Below are 21,132 nucleotides of genomic sequence, written 5' to 3' on the forward strand. Positions count from 1 at the left end.
CAGGTTTGCTGCTGCTTCTGACCCTACTGAGCTTGGTGGTTTCCCTGGTAGCACTGCTGGAATGTCTGATGTCACGTTCCCGGCTGGTTTCCTCCCCTTCCGTTTGGCCTCTGTGTCGGGGTGCCCCTTCTCATTCCTCTATGCCCCCATGGACCTTGCAGTTTCATTTTCTTTTTGAGTTGCGTCAGTTTCTCATCCACTGGATGTTATTCTGTACTTCCGGCTTGAAACCTGAGATCCTCGAGGCGTGCCTTCTTTCCGTGACCCCGATCATCATGAGCCTGCTGGATGTGTCTGGCGCATCCATGGCTGATTTCAGGCATGAGTTTGCTATGTTCTTGCCTTCCTCCACCAGGTGTGTTGCTCTCTGTTAGTATGGCTCAGGGAGGTGTTTGAGTAGCTGTCCGACCTCCTCCCAATGCTGGTACATATGTATGCTGAGAAGGGTATTAGAGCTGGCAATGCACCAGTGGATTGCTGCATTCCTCTCTATTTACCTTCACTATGAGGTCTATCCTCTTACTTTCCTTGTCTGGCGGTAGGCCTGCGTTTGTGGGAACGTTGGCCCTTTTTCTGGCTGTTGCTGCAATGATGGAGTCAGCCGTGATGGATCCCTGGATGTAGGGAAGATCCTTAGAGGAGTGTTTGTACTTCTTCTCTGTCCTAGGTGTGACAGACCTGCAGCTTGCTGGTTCCTTGAATGCCTCCCTCCCCTGGTCCAGGACACTTGGGAGCATGGGGAGGAATGGACTCGTGGTTTGAGTAGGGAGCAGGGTCTCTAAGAGGAAGCAGGTTTTTGCTTTTTCTTCCTCCGTTTTCACTTCATAAGCTGTTGCGGCATTCCTGATGACCATGTTGTAGATACCAATGTCATCTAGTGGCGAAGGCCTCGAAGGATACGTCTCCAAGGCCTCTTCCGGGCTTTCGGCGTCGAGGTCCTGCCAATCCAGGTCCTGCGCCAACGAGGATGCAGAGTCCAAACTTGTGTGTTGGTCTTCCTCGCCTTCATCGTCATAGTATAGGCCCTCTTCCTCTTGGTGTTCTTGGGGTTCGGGAGTATTCGGCGGCTCTTCGGCGTCAAACTCCTCTTCGTCCTCGACGATGGTAGTCGTCGACAGGATGGTGAACATTTTCATCCGCTTGTCGAATTCTCTTTTCTTCTGCAGGATGTTATCCATTTCAGCCTCGAGTCTTCTCTTTTTCCTCTCCATCTCGGCGGCCTGTTCGGCCTCGAGTGTTTCGGACGATCTCTTTGACGTAGACGTCGAAGTGGCCTTCAGGGCCTTTTCTTTCGACGTCGAGGGCGCCTTTACGTGGACGTGTTTCGACGACCTAGGCTTTTCTTGTGTTTTCGCCGCCTGGGAGTTCTTTTCGAAGGATCCGCTGGGCTGTTTGTGCCTGGATGCAGCTGCGGCCGTTGAAATTTTCGGCGCCAGTACTCCTTTCGTGGACTTAGACTCTGTTTTTCGAGAGTCTGTCGGGGTTTTAGGGGTTGATGTCTCTCCTACCTCCTTTGTTGTTTTCTTATCGGTCTCTACGACCGTGTAGTTATCTGGTCCCTCAGCGATGTTGTCCTCTTCCTCACTGGAGAGGCCCAAGTCCCGAAGCAACAGAGGTTGACCTTGGCCATGCATGCTGTAGTTGACTCTCCTCTGCCTCTCTCTCACCCTGAGCATCTTTGGGTTAAAGACGGAGCAGGTATTGCAATCCTTGCTCTCGTGGTCAACCGGCAGGCAGAGGTTGCAAACCGGGTGCTGGTCCTTCTGCACGTATTTGTGGTGGCAATTTCGGCAGAATTTGAACGTGTTTTATCCATTCCTGCGCTCAGGGTTCCCCCTGAGTGCGCATTCTCAGTTGGACGTCGAAGTTTCAGATGTTCTCCTCCTTCATCGTCCCGGTTCAGTGGTCTTGTTCCTCGATGTATTCTCCAATGTTTTTCGGTAGATTTCAGTCTTTTTCCTGTTCTTTTCTCCAAAAACTCTGGAGCCTCTCGGTGACGATCCAGACCCAACGGCAGAAAAAAATATGAAGATGGTGCCCAAGAGTGGGAGCGTCCGCAGGAAGCGTGCCGGTATCACAGGAAGGACACCAAAAGGTGGGACGTAGACGGCCACTTGGGCTACGAAAAAAAAAAAAGAGAAAAGACCACGATTCCGAACCCAACCACTAGACCGCGGAATAATGCACAGCATAGTGAATCCAGAAAGATTCACACTGCAAAACAAAAGGATCTCTCTGACAAACGTAGTAACCTACTAACCTAGTTAACATTATGTGCACTTTGTGATTTGCATGGTACAGGTTCTTTGCATCAGGCATATTAAACTTTGATCTCTCTCTAGAAAGAACATTAATCACCGAAGTTATCATGACATTTTTATTGTTGCTGAAAATTGCTGGAGGCCAGGAAGGAAGTAAGCAGCAAGTTTTTTAAAAACCATAATATACTTGCAAACACTACGCACCCACCTGAAATGGGTGCCCAGTGCGGTCACACCGTTACCACTGCCCTAACCTGCTCAAGGTTCATGTGACCTCAGTGACATAGTCACAGTGACTGGATAACTGTTGCTCTAGGGTGTGCTGCTTCGTAGGCCTGCCCACAATACTGGAGGTGAACTTCAGTATCGATTGTGGCGGACAGGCCTTCAAGGTTAACCCACAATGGACACCACTAGGGTACACCGGCTTGTGCTAAGACATCAGGCCTTCTAAGGTCTTTCAGGTCCTTCAAAGGTCAAGCATGGGAATATGCTCCCTCAGTAGAGTGGTCTGGTGGACTCTTCATGAAGGCTGAACCCGATTGACCAGTTCCAAATTCGACAGCTCTGGCCATAGTGACACATCCTCACCCCCACTGAACACCATACTGCCCCACTGAGAGAAACTCGCACTGCCTTCAGCTACAACCAAATTGTGTCCGCTATAAACACTTGGATGTTGCTCAATTCAAATGATGCACTTGATAAGAGTAATATCCTGCCTAAAAAAAAAAAAAAGTAAAAGCAAACACTCATGGGGAGTGCAAGATTAAGTAAAGCATGTGAAATGTAAGCAGAAACAACATGGTTACCTTAACGATCTCTCACTCACTATTCAGAAATAAGCGAGTGGTTTTACCTGAAAAGTTAAGGACATGACTACAGGGCCCTGAAGGGAACCGTTTCAATTTCCATTGCTTATATCCTTACAAAACGTAAGCAGTATGGTTTAAAAAGACCACATCCATAAACACAGAGCCATGGTACACATTTTGTTTTCCAATACACCTATCAACCAGGTATTGCAATATACATCCAAGAATGGTACACTTCCCCACCTGGGGACAACAATGCTGTTCAAAGAAAGACGAGAAAACAAAAGTATCGCTTCACTGCAAAGTCTGTAAAGTGAGGCTGGTGTGTTTGGATCTGAATAAAACCAATCTGGCCACTTTGCAACCACTCTGTCTTGCTTTATTTAGTTATGTATTTATTTTTCATATTTAAAACCTTTTATTTCTCTCCATCCTGAGGCTACACTTTGGAATAGAAAAATTTCTGAAAAGGGCATTTCCCGCAAGAGTGTTTTTTCTTTTTTGGATCCATTTCACAGGGAAGCAACTAAATGAAAGAAGGTTGTGAACCGTTTCCTCAAGTCACGGTTTTCAGTACGCAACAAGGGCGTTTCTGCCTTGTAGTGTGAGCACGGGGTGGGAGCGTGTGAGGCAGAGGGGACACCATGCGCGCACATATCGCCTGTCCGTGCACATGGTTTGTCTCCCTTCGCTCACCACAGCCGCAACAATAGAGACTCGCCAAGCGAAGAAGCGTATGCGCTGCATTTGCTAGGCGAGACCTAAAAAGGAGTTAAGTTCAATGCGTTTCACTGGTTGAGCCTTGAGCCGCGCTGTTTTCTCCTGCCGCTCATTTTTTTCTCCTGCCCATCATTAGCGCACAGAGCACACTTTTTTATGCCACTTTCATGGCTCTTCATTTTTGTTGGGATTAAGGCGTTGTCATGTTTTCAATTGAGTAGTGGCCTTGTTTGCCAATTTAGGAGTTGTTACCCATTATGTGAATGGATGAAATAAAATGAATGAAATGAAAAGACCATTTATAAAGCGCGAGAGCTACCCTGAGGCGTCCTAGCGCTGCAGACTGTGCGGGCAGACAGTGTAAGAGATTAATCAGTTTTTATTAAAGATCAGGGGTTTTAATTGTTTGCGAAAGGAGAGTAAATTGGACTCTGATCGTAAATGATAAGGAAGGGAATTCCAGTGTAATGAGGCGTTATATGAGAACGACCGACCTCCGCATCTGACTCTTTTGATCCTGGGTACAGTCATCAGGAGAGAGGCTGACAATCTAAGCTGTCTGGTAGGGTTGTAGGAAGTGATCAATGAGTGATTGATGACAGCACCAGTTTTCCAATATGCTCGATAAGTAATGCAAAGGGTCTTAAATTCAATTCTTTCTCCGACAGGGAGCCAGTGAAGGCTCTTCAAACCAGATTTGACAGAGTCGGCGGGGAATTTGGAGTAGTGTTCGTGCCGCACAATTTTGTTTGATCTGAAGCTTGTTCTGAGTGGTTTGGGGGCCCCCAGATACAAGGCATTCCCAAAATCCAACTGGGATAGAACAAGCCCCTGAACCATAATTTGCCTGGCTTAGAAGGGCAGTAGGGGAAGAATCTTCCGCAAAAGCCTAAGTAGGCCGAAGCAGATAGCTGACAGTTTAGCTGCTTGGAAATTAAAGTTAAGAGATTTATCCAGCCAAATACCCGGGCTCTTGATTCTGTCCTTTGGTATGGGGGCAGTGCCGAGGCAGGTGGGCCACAGTGGCTTGATCGTGAGCGAGGGGGAATACCTAAGAGCATAAGCTCAGTTTTTTCGCCATTGAGTTTGAGGCATGACAGTCATCCATTTGGTGACCTCCTCCAGGCAGTCCCTAAGATCGTTGGGCGCAGTGTGTGCTTGATTAAGAGTCACCACTAGCTGAGTGTCTCAGGGTAAGTGATGATTTTTATTCCAAACGGACGGGCTATCTCAGCTAGGGGGCTCATATATATATATTAAATAACGTAGTGCTCAAGGAAGAGCCCTGCGGCACACCACAGTCGAGAGGCTTGCTTGGAGAGGTAATGTTGCCCTCAAACACTTGAAAAGAGCGATCAGAGAGAAAGGATCCAAACCAGGCAATAGCTTTCCCTGAGACCCCTACGCTGGAGAGTGGCTGAAGAAAGATATTATGGTTTACAGTGTCGAAGGCGGCACTAAGATTAAGGAGGATTATAGCGGCCGATCCTCCCTGATCTAAGATCTTCCTTGCCTCCTCCGTCACTGCGACCAACGCGGTTTCGGTCCCATGCATGGGACGGAATCCTGTCTGGGAAAGGTCGAGCAGGTGGTTAGTCTCAAGGAACTCTACTAGTACCGTGTTAGCATACTTTTCCAAGATCTTACTCAACCAGGGGAGTAGGGAAATTGGTCGATAGTTACTAGGATTTCCCTGGTCTAGATTAGGTTTTTTGACAAGGGCCTTTACCATAGTGCACTTCCAGGGGGGTGGGACAGATCTTGTAGATAGAGAAGCATTAAGCAAGTTGAGTATAGTCGGAAGAACATTGTGGGTAGCTGAGCGCAGAGTACGTGGAGGGGCTGGATCGTTAGGGGAGCCTGAGTCTCATATACATCTCTTTCTTCATCATGGAGGATGGGACAAGATGGCACTTATTTTTCACACAGTCTTGGAACGGCTAGCATTTCCACATGATCTCCGGTCCTATATAATGTTTTTTTGGGACCTCATATCATAACATATTCGTTGGGCAGTTTTTGCCTCTTGCGACATTATTTCCCTGTATTATTATTGAATATACAAGTAATCACTGATGGCCCAAATGTGACTCATTATGCATTTTCTGTCCTTAGGGGGCTGGCAGTGATTGTACAATGTCGTGATTTGAGTAGAATAGGATTGTAAGACACCCCCTTATGTGATTTTATTTACTATAGGGCCTCACCTGGGATTACAATTGTGGTGTTAGGAATTTCACAGACCGCACCAACGAAAGGACCTTAAAACATTTTCTGGATTTACTAGAAATATTTTATTGCCACAATGCATTTTACTATGCCATTTTGAGTATATATGGATTGTTTTCAAAGGTAGCTTTCATTGCCCTTAGCCCTGGCCGTATAAGCATTTATATCTTATATCCTCCTTAAAAAGTGTTCAAATCTTAAAATTCAGTTTATTATTTGTTACAGGATTATTTATTGAGTACACTTAACTTTGAACCAGTTTTTACTGCTGTACACTTTTCCATTTGATGATGGAGGGCCAATAGCGTACTATATTCTGGCCATTTTTTGCAGAAACTCATGAAATAAGGTACATAACTATTTTGTGTTGTGGATGACTTACTTAGTAGCAGTCAGACTCTCTTTCTCACACCACGTTCTAAATCACATTAAATCAAGAAGTGTGGATTTACTGAGTAGCAGTCTGACCATCCTTTTCCCACTTCATTACAAATCATATTTAACGATGCAGTATTCCCCCATGTAATTTTGTTTGATCCTTTATATCCACATGAAGTGTAACTTTTGTAGTAAGGAAAACGAGCTGGGCGAGCAGTCTAGTGCTCCGCCCCGCCCGCCCTGCCTGCCTGCATAAAAGCGCCGAACGATCACATCCTTGCTGATTGCTAGTGAGTGGTGTGTATACTAGTCCTGAGGCGGAAGTCGGGACCCGAAAAACCTATTTCCTCATTTTGCTGCTAATATATTTTAATTTAGTGTGTTTAGTGTGTGTTGTGATTTTTACCGCGCATTTGCACAATTCAGGGCTCGAACCCTGTGATATCACCCCTCCGGTCCCGCCATTTGTAGTAAGGAAAACGAGCTGGGCGAGCAGTCTAGTGCTCCGCCCCGCCCGCCCTGCCTGCATAAAATGACCCCCTGGCCTAGGAAGCGCAGCGGACGAGTGCAGCGGGCGCACCGTCGGCGCGCCGCCGGCGTGCCAAAGGCAAGCCCGTCTGCGCCCACCCGCGACAGTACGGGACCAGGGGCCATAACCCCAGGCCAAAATGGGCCTTTGATATGTTGGAGCGCTCAACAACTCCATGACCTATGTCCCGACTGGGCTAAAGCCTGTCTCCACAGCCTGAACGTAGAAGATACCATCAGCTGTAAGGTGTGTCAGTACAACTGTCAGATTAGATCTCCTGCCAGGGCTGAACATACTAAGCTTACGTGTGGGCTACTTAACACCAGATCCATGAGGAAACATAGTCTTGATATTTATGATCTGCTTTCTGACATGAAACTCGATCTACTGTTTCTCACGGAGACGTGGCTTGATTCCAATTCAGAGCCAGACATAGTTGCCTCCCTTCCTGCTGGTTACACTCTGGCTCATCTGAACAGACCGCTAGGTAGAGGTGGGGGGATAGGGATAATATCTAAACAGCCATTGAGCTGTCAAATAGTACCTCACGCTATCATTGACAGCGAGACAGGAGCTTTCTCCATTAAGGTTAACACGGGGAATACGGTGAACGGCTTATTGATATATCGCCCACCTGGCCCCTCCACCCAGTTTATCACCAGCCTGACTGAAAGCATTACGGACACAGCCCTGCGTAGGGATAAGTTTCTGCTTTTGGGTGATCTTAACATCCATCTGGACAATCTAGCAGACAAAGGTATTACTGATTTCCACCAGCAACTTCAATCCCTCCAATTATCTATTGGATCGCGAGCCCCTACCCATCTCAAGGGTCATTTGCTGGATCCCATCTTTACCAATTGGGCAGGTGTAGAAGTCCAGGCTCCAGTTCCTCTCCCCTGGTCCGACCACTTTTTAGTACCGTTTATAATAACTATTCCTGCCGGCAATGCCCAAAAGGTTTCGAACACTAAATATCTGAGTCGCAAATGGACTGCGTTCTCTAAGGCCGGGTTTGATTCCGCCCTCACCAACGGTGGTAGCCCAGGAGGGGAGGATGCTGCTACAGCATCCGATAGACTTGATGAGCGCATTACCAACGCCCTGGACAGCATAGCCCCTCTTTGCCATAAGAAACCCGGGAGTAGACCTCTCAAATCTGCCCCCTGGTTTAATGCTGAACTTCGCATAGCCAAAACTAAATGCAAGCAATTAGAAAGGCAATGGAGGCTGGCCTACCTTGATCAAGCTAAATTGAGATACATAGGCAAACGCAGGGAATACCACAATCTAATTAGGCGTGCCAAAACGAACTACTTCTCAGGTAGGATTGGAGAAGCTCATAACTCCACTAAGGAGCTGTTTAAAATCTATAAAGAAATTTCTTTATGTAGCTCATCTGCTGACCCTTCCTTGGTTTCAGTGGAATCTTGTAACCGTACTGCCACCTACTTCTTTGATAAAGTGGCCACTATCTATTCCGCCTTCACAGGGGGAAAGGAGAAGGCAATAGAGTTCAGTGAAAACTCTCCATTAGATGTGGGTGTAAATAGGCTAGGCAAATTTGTCACTCCACCATCTATTGAGCTTCAGCAAATCTGTCGCTCGATTAAGTCAGGTTCCCCCCGTGATCCGGCCTCACCGAAACTCCTTGGAGGGAGTATGGAAGCCCTTGAGCCCTACATCAGAGATGTTCTGGATCTCTCTTTTAAGACCGGCACCGTACCCAAAAAGTGGAAGCAAGCGATTGTGCTCCCGCTCCAAAAAAAACCTAATCTTAGCTGGGATAGGCTAGACAATCTTCGGCCTATTTCCCTTCTTCCCTTTATGGCCAAAGTGGCAGAGAAGGTGGCCAATCTCCAACTCATGACTTTTGTGGAAGAAGCCAACCTTCTCCATCCGACCCAGTTTGGATTTCGCGCACGTCACTCTACGGAGTCTGCGATGCTCCTGGCAACCGAGACCATTAGGCAAGGAGTAGATGAGGGGCATACCATGGCTCTCATCTTACTCGACCTAAGTGCCGCATTCGACACTGTAGCACACTCCACCTTGCTACAGTGTCTTAAAACTGGCGGAGTAAACGGGGTGGCACTCAGTTGGATGCAGTCCTTCCTGACTGAGAGGGGCTTTCAGGTTAGACAGGGACAACACTACTCTAGTGTGTTCAATCTCGATCAAGGGGTGCCCCAGGGCTCTGCCCTCAGCCCTACCCTGTTTAACCTTTACGCCTCCCCGGTTGCCACCATTGTGGAAAGGTATGGCATCCAACTGGTATCGTACGCTGACGACACACAGCTGGTCATCTCTATGTCACGGGCACCCGAAACCGCGGCACTCAACTTCAGTGCTTGCATGCAGGAGCTTGCCTCCTGGATGTCTAACAACTGCCTGAAGTTGAATGGGTCCAAAACGGAAGTGCTCGTGATAGGGGGGGGCCCCGTCTGTGTGGTCCTCAGCATGGTGGCCTGACTGTCTGGGTTCAACCCCCGTGCCGGGTCAACAGGCGAAAAATCTTGGGGTTCTATTTGACTCCGATCTGTCTTTTGCTCCCCAGGTAAATCGGGTGGTTGGAATGTGTTTCGGGATACTTAAGAGCCTTCGAAGGGTCCTTGACCTACTGCTGATTGATGCTAGACAAACTCTTGTGCATGCCTTGGTAACATCGAGACTCGATTACGCCAACCTATTATATCTGGGTATTACGGCCAAAAGTCTCAACCGTCTCCAAGTATTGCAAAACGCCACAGCCCGGCTGGTGCTGAGGCTCCCTAGGAGAGCACCTCTAAAGCCGCCTTGAGGTCCCTTCACTGGCTCCCGATCCGTGAAAGGATTACCTTCAAAGCTTTATGCATGTGCCATCGCATCTTTGGAGGTAGAGCACCCGGCCCTCTGAACAGCCTTATCACCCTTTATAGACCAGAGCGGATGCTTGGATCCTCTGGCATGGGTCTGGCTGTCGTCCCCAAAATCCGTAAAGCTCGGATGGGGGGCAGATCTTTCAGGCGCCTTGCAGCCAAGAACTGGAACCTACTCCCCATTGAATTGCGCCTCGAACCTTCTGAGACCAAATTTCGAAAGGCCCTCAAAACCCATCTCTTCCGCCTGGCACTGCTGTAATATCCTGACCCTCTCACAGGTTTTTCTTTTAGCGCGGGGACACGCCGGAGCGCGTAACCAAGCGCTTTACAAAATTCCAAAATAAATAAATAAATAAACTTGCAAAAACCCATATACATGTGATGTTATGGTCCTTGGCCTCACTCCGATGGACCATGCAACATAGCCATGCAATTTTTGCAGCTGTGATACTACCAATATATAAGAATTGCACAAGTTTTGCACAGTGAATTTAAGGAAATGGTGGAACAATCTTATCCAGTAGTGATGAGACATTGATAACAGCATGTATCTCTTTTTGCTTGCATGTACGAAGTATCATGAGTACTTTTGTAATGTTTTTGATATACAACTTGGAGTGTTTATGATTTTAAAATGTGTTTTGTAGGCCTGAAGAAGTCCTTTTGGACAAAATGTCTTGGCTACTGCAAAATCAGAGTCACAAGTAAAGAATATATTTTATCAAGAAAAAGATTCTAGAAGTCTTTGCATCTTGCAGCTTAATCACAATTCATACCATTACTCAAAATATTGATCTTATCTGGGTGCGGAGTCATTATTTTTTAAATGTGTGGGGGATGTTTCATGGTGAAGAATCTGCAGTAAGAATGATGCATCAGAAACAAGTGTTGCAATGGTCACGCTCCAGATCCCACGTCCATGGAAGATGGAAAGAAAGTAATTTATGTCGGGACTGGCAATTGACAATGATAGAAACATTTTTCCATATCCAGCCTGGCACCTTAGAAAGGCATAAGCGAAGAATTCCCAGGACTGAGCTTCCCTTGCAAGGATTAAAATATAACACAAACAGTGCAAACGTTTAGTCTCCGTAAGTTAGGAAAAGGGTTGTACCTTCAAACTGATACTGTTGGTTCCAGCTTTAGCCTGCACCTCCTTGGCGTACTTCAGAACTCGGTCATACAGGACGAGGGCTTCACTCCACTTCTTCACAAGCACATAAGACTGAGCAATGAAGAAACACCTACAGGTGAAAGACAATGAGCACATAGAATCTTTTAAAATCACAAAGTTTGATATAGGATTAGCATAATAGGTATTTCTGTTCCATAGGGAATTACGAGTGCAGTGCCCAACATTCAAAGCACATTCAAACTTTTTAGCGGAAAGTAAATTATTTTATCGAAGATGAGTAAACACTTAGTTTGGCTCAGTTTACAGTTAAGCTAGCAACAGAGAGATAATGTGTAAGCTTTTACGGGTGCTTATGCACCCCAATGAAAAAACTATGGTCTTAACATTGCCTGTATTGTCTCTTATTATTAAGATGTAGACTGAAATCCTCATTTTATCAATCTGCAAGTCTTTCAAGTTCCAACACCTATGGTCACCTAGTTCTCAATACCTGCAATGTGTTACTTACCTAGTACACTGTATCTATAAACTTTTTTTAAACTAGACTGCCTTGCACAGAGGCTAAGGCATACACTGTTCACCAAGAAGGACCATAAGTATTTAGACATGACTGATGGCTCCATCTAAACTGCCCTGTTCCCCAGATAACTGTGATAAGCAAAAAGGAGATCTTTCTGGTAACATGTTCATTTTTTGCATGCTTTAAGTAATTATATCAAAGATAGAGTCTCTTGCATATCTCTACACATTCTGAGCTACAGATGAGCATTAAATGAATTTTAATATCTTTTAGCAACAATATCTTACATCTTGACTGTTTAATTTTGCACCAGAGATTCTACTTTTATTCTTCATGTCAGTAAACATCCTATCTCTTTCATATGAAAGAGCAACACACCAAGGGATTTAGTAGTTAGTGATCTGAGAAATAAAGCAGCCCCTATGTGCATTTAAAGAAAATTCCAAGTAATCTGGATGTCCAATGACTTTATATAAGGAACTTGGCCTTCAACCTCGTTCCTCCATATGGTCACATAACTTCTCAAACTTCTCAGTGACTTGCAATATCCTTATAATGTACTGTACAAGGTACTTTCCCATATAGGACTGACTGAATTTTTCATGGGTTCAATAAAAGCACATTCACCTTCAAATGTACAATAATTAATTGCCAAGAGAACTAGGGAGTCTGAGGAGAAAGAAATTTACAGAAAGTTTGCTTTTTAGGAGTTTCAAAAAAAGGACTGAGGGTAAAGGAAATGTGGCAGGCGAAATATTTTACAGTTCATTGCATAGAAAGTGGTTTCCTAAAAAAATGTACTCCACTCTTCCAGAAGACTCAAATGTTTATACTGAAAGATATCTGTAGCTTAGCTGCCTACCCGAGGAAGGTCAGGTTTTGGTGGAGATAATTCTTTTTGCTGCTTGACAGGAGATCCAACTTGCATGGCGGTTTGATGGCAGGTAACTAATAGATCCAGCTGCCACACCGGTCTTACAAGTTGGTAACGACAAGGATCATCAATCACTCTGAATTTGGTGGCATAGTCAGAAGCCAGGTGTTGACAAGGTGGTTTCTGTAACCCCAGTTCCAGTCTATCAGAATTTTTGCATAGTCTGGAAACCCCCAAAACAATACATGCTAGTATAACAACAAGACCTATGTGCGGGACTGTGGGTGTCAGAGCAAAGGATAAGATCACAAACGGAATAGAAGTAGGATCCCATAATTCCAGTAGACTACATCAGTAATAGGCTGAGATCAGGTGGGGAACAGACTTAAGTTATAAGAACGTATTGTGTGTCTTCTGAATCCTTCACTTGCTGTGATATCCGTGTAATGATCTGATGTACTGAGCATTGACAAATAAAAAGACTGAATTAAAAAAAAAGTGGTGAATTAAAAATGTTGTGTTCCGTGTTTGTGTGCTGCACACAGTATACCAGCCAGATCTCTGTAGAGTAGTATTTTGGCTATTATGGGACACGGTGGTGCTCCTGGATGGGATGGTGAGCAAGCGACCCATGTGCACCTACCACCAAGAACCCTTGCAAAAGGGTTCCATCCAGGACCCCGGACATAATCCAGTGCTCCATGGAAGTTTCCAGGTGTGGGTTATCAGCTGCCTCTGGGAACCACACATAGTGCAGGTTGTTGCGGCTGGATCGATTTTCAGCTTCTCCCACTCTCGTCTCCAGCGTGCTGGTGGCAGATCGTAAGCTGGTGACTTCTGCCTTGAGATCCGCCACTATGGGCCAGATGAACGACGGATTTTTGCATGCGCAAATGGGTTTTCCCCGTTTGCGCAAGCAAAAAACCTGTGGGCCATGTACTAACCCTATTTTGCGAGTCACTAATTAAATAGCAACTAGCAAAATAGGGTTAGTGACTCGTTATTAGGAAGGGGTGTTCCGAGGGCGTCCCTTCCTAACAGCGAGTCTGAACCATGTGTAAGAATGTTTTACGACCGCAATTGCGGATGTAAAACACTTGCAGTTTACCACCCTCTTCAAGAGCCTGGAAGAGAGAGGACCTGCTTCCTCCAGCCCGCCTACTTTTAGGAACCAAGAGGAGGCAGCACGAGCAGCTGGAGAGGCTGCCTCTCACCTCAAACTACTTCTTTCCTCCAGGGCTCACCATGTTGGGGGGTGGGGGGATGTCGGGAGGGATCTCAGCCTGGGTCCACACACACTAGGTGAGGGTGATTGGGCGAGGCATGCAGTGTTGGCCAGGAGTGCTGTGTCAGGGGTGTAGTAGCCCTTATGGCAGGGGTGTAGTGGCCCTTTTGGCAGGAGTCTAGAGCACCTAGGAGGACATAGGGAGTCGGATGATGGCGGACTGCAGAGGAAGTCCGAGAGTGTCCTCAAACCACATCCGCCATATTGGCCGCCTCCATGTGGCGGTTGGCACTACGGGGGTGAGTGGCTTCTACCAGGAAACTGGTGAGCCTATTCCTGTGTGAAAAAAGATCCGGCTGCAGGACTGGTGCCACTATATGTATGTTTGCAGTGCCAAAGGAAGGCATTGCAAACATAGGCCCAAACTGCTGGCAAGGAGCATCAGAGGGGAAGCAAAAGGGATTTGAAAACACCAGATTGTTTAGCCACGATCTCAGGACACATACGGTGTCCAAATTGGAAAAGCAGGACTATGTAGTAACTCTACTTACGGTTGCATCTAATAGCAAAGTAACAGAGTCAGAGTCTTTAAAGAGATGAATGGTTAATATGGCTTGCATGGCAACAATTTGCTGACAGTAAACGAAACCCTCCACGAAAAGGGGGAGAGGGGTTTGCCTAACGGCTAAGGCGCTCGAACTCGGACCTGGGTATCTGGGTTCGAGTCTCGGTAACGACGCCAAAAACCTCCTGTGATTCTGGGCAAATCACTTAAATCTCCCTGTGCCTAAAATGAAAGTGTGTCCTCATGTAACTTAACTGGTGCTATGTAAAGCGCTCTGATACCTGATTCGGTTCGGGTCTAGTTTGCGCTATATAAAACTCTGCCCAAAAAAAATAAATAAATAAATAAAAGAAAAGAATGAAATGAGATGAGAGAGCTACCGACCATGGTGACAAGGATACGGATTCCAATGGAAATGATCCAGAGGCCTTTGGAGTGATTTTCATACATCCTGGGTTAATAATACTTCAGCAACATAAGTCACAGCTTATGTTTAGATGAGAGCACCCTTGTAAGGAAGGGGATACCATAAATAGAGAATAATAAATGGTTTGTTTTGTTCCCTTAAGAGCACTCGTTGCGCGTAAAGCCAAAACCAAAAATATTTTTTCAGGGCTGGAGAAGTACGATACTATTGTATAGACATCCCAAGGACATGACACGGGTAAGTGCGGGAAAATGAGGAGTGCTCACTGACTACTGATGCTAGCAAACGACTAAAAAACAAAAAGGAAAATGCTACTTACCAGCATGCATCTGTTCTTGACATGTAGAGCTGCAGAGTTACACACTGTGTATAGATGGCCACCTAGTGTTGGGCCCGGATGTTTGCAGTTTGTTTTGTTGTAGAAAAGTCTTTGGAAGTCACGGGATAGGTGACTCCTCCTTTGGATGATACTGCGCATTGGCATCGGCTCCATCCCCAGATTGTTTTTCGCCATTAGGGAAGTGATGGAGCTGTACAAGAAGTAGTGATGTCCATGTAATTTGTATCTAATTAAGATAATACTGGAACAGGTAAAGGTAGCCGGGGAGGCAGGTGTGCATGTGTAACTCTGCAGCTCTACATGCCAAGAACATATGCATACTGATAAGTAGCATTTTCCGTTCGAGGCATATGAGCTGCAGATTACACACTGTTGCATAGATTATATAGCAGTACCCCCTCTTAGCGGCGACCACCCCCAGTATCTGTTACAGTAGTATGAAATAGTGTTTTGAGTACAGCCTGGCCCACAGTAGCTTGTTGTTTAGTTTGCACATCTACACAATAGTGTTTTGTGAATGTGTGCGGTGTAGACCATGTAGCTGCTTGTGGAGTGGGCTTTAGGAGGCAATGATAACGTATGTTTAGCTTTGCGGTAGCAACTTTGTATGCATTTGACAATCCACCTAGCTATCCCAGATTTTGATACGGGGTTACCTTTGTTTGGTGATGAGAAAGACACAAAAAGCTGTTTGGTTTTACGAAAGGGTTGTGTTTTCTCGATGTAGTAAAGCAATGCTCTTTTGACATCTAAGGTATGAAGAGCTCTTTCTACGACTGTTTGTGGCTGCGAGAAAAATACAGGTAGTTCCACAGATTGATTGAGATGGAAGGGAGAAATGACTTTAGAAAGGAATTTAGGATTAGTTCGGAGAACAACCTTATTATGATGCAACTGCAGAAAAGGTTCCTGAATGGTTAGTGCCTGTAGTTCATGGATTCTTCGTAGAGAGGTAATTGCTACTAGGAAAGCAACTTTCCATGTTAAGAATTGTAGCTCACATTTATGTAAAGGTTCAAAAGGGAGGTCCCATTAGCCTTGTGAGAACGATGTTTAAATTCCACACAGGTGAAGGTGGTGCTCTGGGAGGAATTATTCTTTTGAGGCCTTCCATAAAGGCTTTTATGGCAGGTACTCTGAAAAGTGATAGATGCTGTCTATTTTGTAGATATGCTGCCATGGCATCAAGATGCAGTCTAATAGACGTGTAGGCTAAGTTACATCTTTGGAGGTGCAATAAGTAGCCTATGACGTGTTGGATAGACACATCTAGGGGATTGATGTTGTTGTGACAATATATTACAAAATGTTTCCACTTGGCTGCATATCATGCTCTAGTGGTGGAACGTCTAGCTTCTTTAATGACGTCCATACAGTCAGGGGGAAGGTTAAGGTAACCGAATTCTAGGACCTCAGGAGCCAGATCGCAAGACTGAGCTGAGCTGGGTCCGGGTGTGTGGTCTCTCCATGGTTCTGGGTTTAGAGGCGTGGAGATAGGTATAGCTTTCGGGGCGGTACTACAGAAAGTTCCAGCAATGTGGTGTACCACAGTTGTCTGGCCCAAGTTGGAACAACTAGAATGAGGGTTAGGGAATGTTGCTGTAGTTTGCGCACCACTAGTGGAATGAGTGGGAGAGGTGGAAAAGCGTACGCAAATCTGCCTGATCAGTTCATCCATATCGCATTGCCTTTGGGCAGTGGGTGTGGATATCTGGTGGCTAAGTTTGGGCATTTGGCGTTCTCGTGGGTGGCGAAGAGGTCTATCTGACGCTGTCCCCACATCTGAAAGAACGGTTGAAGAACTTGTGGATGAAGTTCCCACTCGTGGATCTGTTGTGTCCGATGGCTCAACAGATCGGCTAAGGTGATTTGTACCCCTGGAACATGTTGGGCTAAGAGGAAAATGTTCTGAGGTATAGCCCACCTCCATATGTTCTGTGCTAGCTGAGAGAGTTGCAGAGAGTGTGTCCCGCCTTGTTTTTGTATGCAGTACATGGCTGTCATGTTGTCCGTGCGGACTAAAACAGCCTTGCCTGATATTTTCTTTTGGAATGCTTTTAAGGCAAGGAATATGGCTAGTAACTCCAGGTGGGTGATGTGGAGTAACTTTTGTTGTGGTGTCCACCTGCCCTGCATGGTGTGTTGCAGTAGGTGAGCTCCCCAGCCGGAGAGCGATGCGTCCGCTGTCATGACTATTTGAGGAACCGGCTCTAGGAACGGTCGTCCTTTGGAAAGGTTTTTGGTGTTCCACCACTGCAGAGAACGGTGAGTACGACCGTCCACCAACACTAGATCTGTTAACTGACTTTGAGCCTGGTTCCATTGGCGTGCTAAGCACTCTTGAAAGGGACACATCTGGAGTCTTGCATGAGGCACTATGTATATGCAAGAGGCCATCATCCCTATGAGTTGCATGGAGTACTCTCTTCCAGCTCGAGTGTTCGGTTGAAATTTTGTGAGAAGAGCTTGCATGTTTGCTATTTTGACAGGAGAGGGATAAGCAAGCGCTTTTGAGGTGTTTATTGTGGCACCTAGGTTTTGTTGTATTTGGGACGGCTGTAGGTGGGACTTGGTGTGGTTTACTGTGAACCCCAGGTTGTGGAGTAATTGGATTGTTGCGTGAGTGTGTTGTACACACTGGCTGTATGAGCTGGCTTTTATGAGCCAGTCATCGAGATATGGGAAGACGTGAATGTGCTGTCTTAAGTGTGCTGTCACCACTGCTAGGCACTTGGTGAACACTTGTGGTGCTGTTGTGACTCTGAATGGAAGTACTTTGAATTGATAGTGCTGACCGTCTACTACAAATCTGAGATACTTTCTGTGAGCGGTGTGAATGGGAATGTGGAAATAGGCGTCCTTGAGATCTAGGGTAGCAAGGAAGTTGTTTTGTGAAAGCAGAGGAAGGACCTGCTGGAGTGTGACCATGTGGAAGTGGTCTGATTGTATGTATAGGTTTAGGGGTCAGAGATCTGGAATAGGTCTTAGAGAGCCATCCTTCTTTGGGATAAGAAAGTACAGGGAGTAAACTCCCTTATTTCGTTGGTGCAGGGGAACTGGTTCTATTGCACTTTTTTCTAAGAGGAACATTACCTCTTGCTTTAGCAGTAACGCATGTTCTTGTGACATTGGATGCTGTTTGGGTGGTAACCCGATGGAATTATTTGTCGCACCCATCTGTCTGATGTGATGTTGGTCCAGACAGGAAGGAATTGTTGTAGTCTTCCCCCGACTGGAGTGGAATGGTGTGGGGGAAGTGGAGGGAAGTCATTGGGTATAGGTGGAGGCAGAGCGGGAATTGTTAGTTTTGCCTCTGCCTTTGTTATTGGTACCCCTGTAACCACCTCTTTGGTAGCCCCTAGTGAAGGTGGATTGGGTAGGGGTTTTGTAAGAAGTGGAGGGGCTATCTGAGGAGAAGCCTCTGGTGGTGCTTCTGTAGGATGAGCGACGAAAGGAGCGCCTGGGAGCTTGCGACTGCAAGGCTCCCATAGATTTAGCTGTGTCGGTATCCTTTTTCATTTTCTCAAAGGATACATCAAGATTACGGCAAAATAGGTGTTGCTCATTGAATGGTTGATTGAGGATGGAACTCTGGACTTCAGGTTTGAAACCTGAAATACGTAGCCAGGCATGCCTACGCAAAGGACACTGGTGTTATTTGCCCTTGAAGCAGTATCTGCGGCATCTAGGGCACAACGGATAGAGGTATTGGTGATAGTTTTACCTTCTTGTATGAGTTCATTGGCCCTATTTTTATATTTGTCTGGGAGATGCTGCATTATGGATTCCAGCTCATCATAATGTGCCCTGTTGTACCTTGCTAGCAGCTCTTGAGTATTGGCGATGCGCCATATGTTTGCTGCCTGTGACGCCGTTCTTTTGCCAGAGGCGTCTAGGAGTTTAGACTCACCTGATGTTTGGGAATTGGCCCTTTTTCGCGCATTGAGACTACAAGGGAGTCTAGTGGTGCAGGGCCTTTAATGTAGACTGGATCTGTAGGGGCAGCCCTATACTTTTTCTCGATCCGGGGGTTGAGGACTCGAGCCCTGACTGGATCTTTAAATACCTCTGGCGCATGCTTAATGATCCCCTTAAGCATGGATAGAATTGAGGTGGACCTTTGTGTGGTGTCAAAAGTGTCCATGAGAAAATCTTCCTCCGTGGGGTCTGTGTGTAGGTCAACCCCATGGTATAGGGCAGCTTTATGGACGAGTTGGTTAAAGCCCATAGTGTAATCTGGGGGGGAAGGCTCAGAGGGGTATATGTTATTCTGGGGAACGTTAGGGACGTCTGAGGTGCTATAATCATCCCATGGGTTAGGGGAGTCAGGAGGACTAAGATTCCCTAGTGGTTCATTGTCCACACCTCCCCTGTATCATCAGTGGTGTTATCCCCATCATCATCATCATCTACCTGAGTAGGGGATGGTGTAGGAGAGTGATGTGGTGGAGGAGGAGGGGGAGAAGGGTTCCTTAATGGAGAGGTTGCAATGTCTTTCTTTTTAGGATGAGGAGCCGGTGCAGGGGTATCTAGTGGTCTTTTCTTTTCTTGGAGCTAAGAGCCAATTGACCAGTTTTAGGATCTTTCACAAGATTTTTGGGTAGTTTTTTGGGTAGGATCTGGTCGAAATAGTTCTTCTGGATAAGGTAGATCCTTCAGTGTCGAGGTCTTTGGTTCCGGAGGCTTTTTCAGCACCGACTCAGGAGCTGGTCTAGGTTCTTTTGGCTTCGAACCGTGACCTTTTGCAGTGTCTTTGGCCGGTGGAACGGGTTTCCTCAGTTCCGAGGCCTTTTTCGGCTCCGGGCTCCGAGGCATGGGAGTCGGGGCCCTTTGGTGGCAGTTTTTTGCTGGGCTCCGAATGTGTTTTCGGTGTGGAGGAGCCCGTGCTATTCTTCGGCACCGAGTGCTTGGATGTGGAAGCAGCGCTCGGCGTAGATGAGGAAGAGGATGGCTTTTTTTTCAGTGCTGGTAGGTGTGTGTCGGTACCGGGGCAGGCTGACTCGAGCCAGAGTCCTTGAAGGCTTAGTAGGCTTCTTTACCGAGCCTGAAGGCGGGGCATGGGAAGCAGTCTCTCGTGTGCACCTTGGCGCGAAGGTGTGACGAAGACTTTTTCGAGGATGTGGAGGAAGGGTCGGGGTCGATGTGTGTACTTACGATTCGCTGTGCCAGGGTGATTTCCTCGACGTCCGAGTCCTCTGCTTCGGAGTAGCTGACGATGCCTTCCTCGACCCGCTGTTGTTCTGGCACGTCGACGCCCTCTTGGAAGATGTCCTCGGGATCGAAGATGACGAGCGAGCCATGGTCCTTCGAGCTCGTCGGTCCCAAATTGTCTTTTTGAAGCGGAAGGAGGCGCAAGCTGAACAGTCCTTGGCCTCGTGCTCCGGTGAGAGGCAAAGGTTGCACACCTAATAGAGATCGGTGTGGGGAAACTTTGACCCACATCGAGGACATTTCTTGAATGGCATCCTTTCTATGAGCCAGAAAATAAGGCCCAGGTAGGCCCGAAGGCCTTCGTCGACTACCAGAATCGAACACTTCGAAGTTGTTGAGACTCGCATCGATTGGGGAACGCGTTCGAGACAATACCGCCAAAACGGGTGAAGGATTGCACGCCGAAAGAATAGATTCCAAATCGGAGCGCAGGAAACACATCCGAGCCCAATGGCGGAAAAAAACAATCTAAGGTTGGAGCCGATGCCCATGCACAATGTGATCCAAAGGAGGAGTCACCTATCTTGTGACTTCCAAAGACTTTTCAGGACAAAAACAAGTGCAAACATCTGGGCCCAACACTAGATGGCGATCTATGCAACAGTGTGTAATCTGCAGCTCATATGCCTCGAACATATGAGCTTTCCAAGGTTCTTGAAAAAAGTTACAAAGGATAGCAGTTTACCCTTGGTTTCCAGGTCAGCACAGATAAGCTGTGACATTATTGTTCAGCAACTCTGGATAAACAACTAAGCTCAACATAAAACAAGCATTTACAATGCAACGGTTTCGCCTTTGGAAAAGTTAGAGCTATTGCCATTGTAAATGACAATGCCATTTATTTATCTGTTTTCAAAACCAACACATAAATACAAATTTTGTCATTTACAATGCCAATAGCTCAAAATTTTCCAAAGGCGAAACCGTTGCATTGTAAATGCTTGTTATAAACTGTTAATTAATCCATAAAAATCCACTTCCATTTTACTTCTAGACAGCTTAATTTGCATTCCGTCCTGCATGCCCACAGACCCAATATCTA

The 21,132-nt window shown here is 46.4% G+C and overlaps 1 protein-coding gene across 1 annotated transcript in view; it reads right to left on the reverse strand.

Moving 5' to 3' along the window:
• SRP68 (signal recognition particle 68) overlaps positions 1-21,132 on the reverse strand; it is a 344,507-nt gene that overhangs the window by 64,216 nt on the left and 259,159 nt on the right. Inside the window, exon 13 of the mRNA XM_078654565.1 lies at positions 10,908-11,037. Coding sequence (XP_078510691.1) covers positions 10,908-11,037 — 130 coding nt within the window. The remainder of the gene's footprint in view (positions 1-10,907; positions 11,038-21,132) is intronic.

Source organism: Lissotriton helveticus, chromosome 7, assembly GCF_964261635.1.
Source record: "Lissotriton helveticus chromosome 7, aLisHel1.1, whole genome shotgun sequence".
NCBI lineage: Eukaryota > Metazoa > Chordata > Amphibia > Caudata > Salamandridae > Lissotriton > Lissotriton helveticus.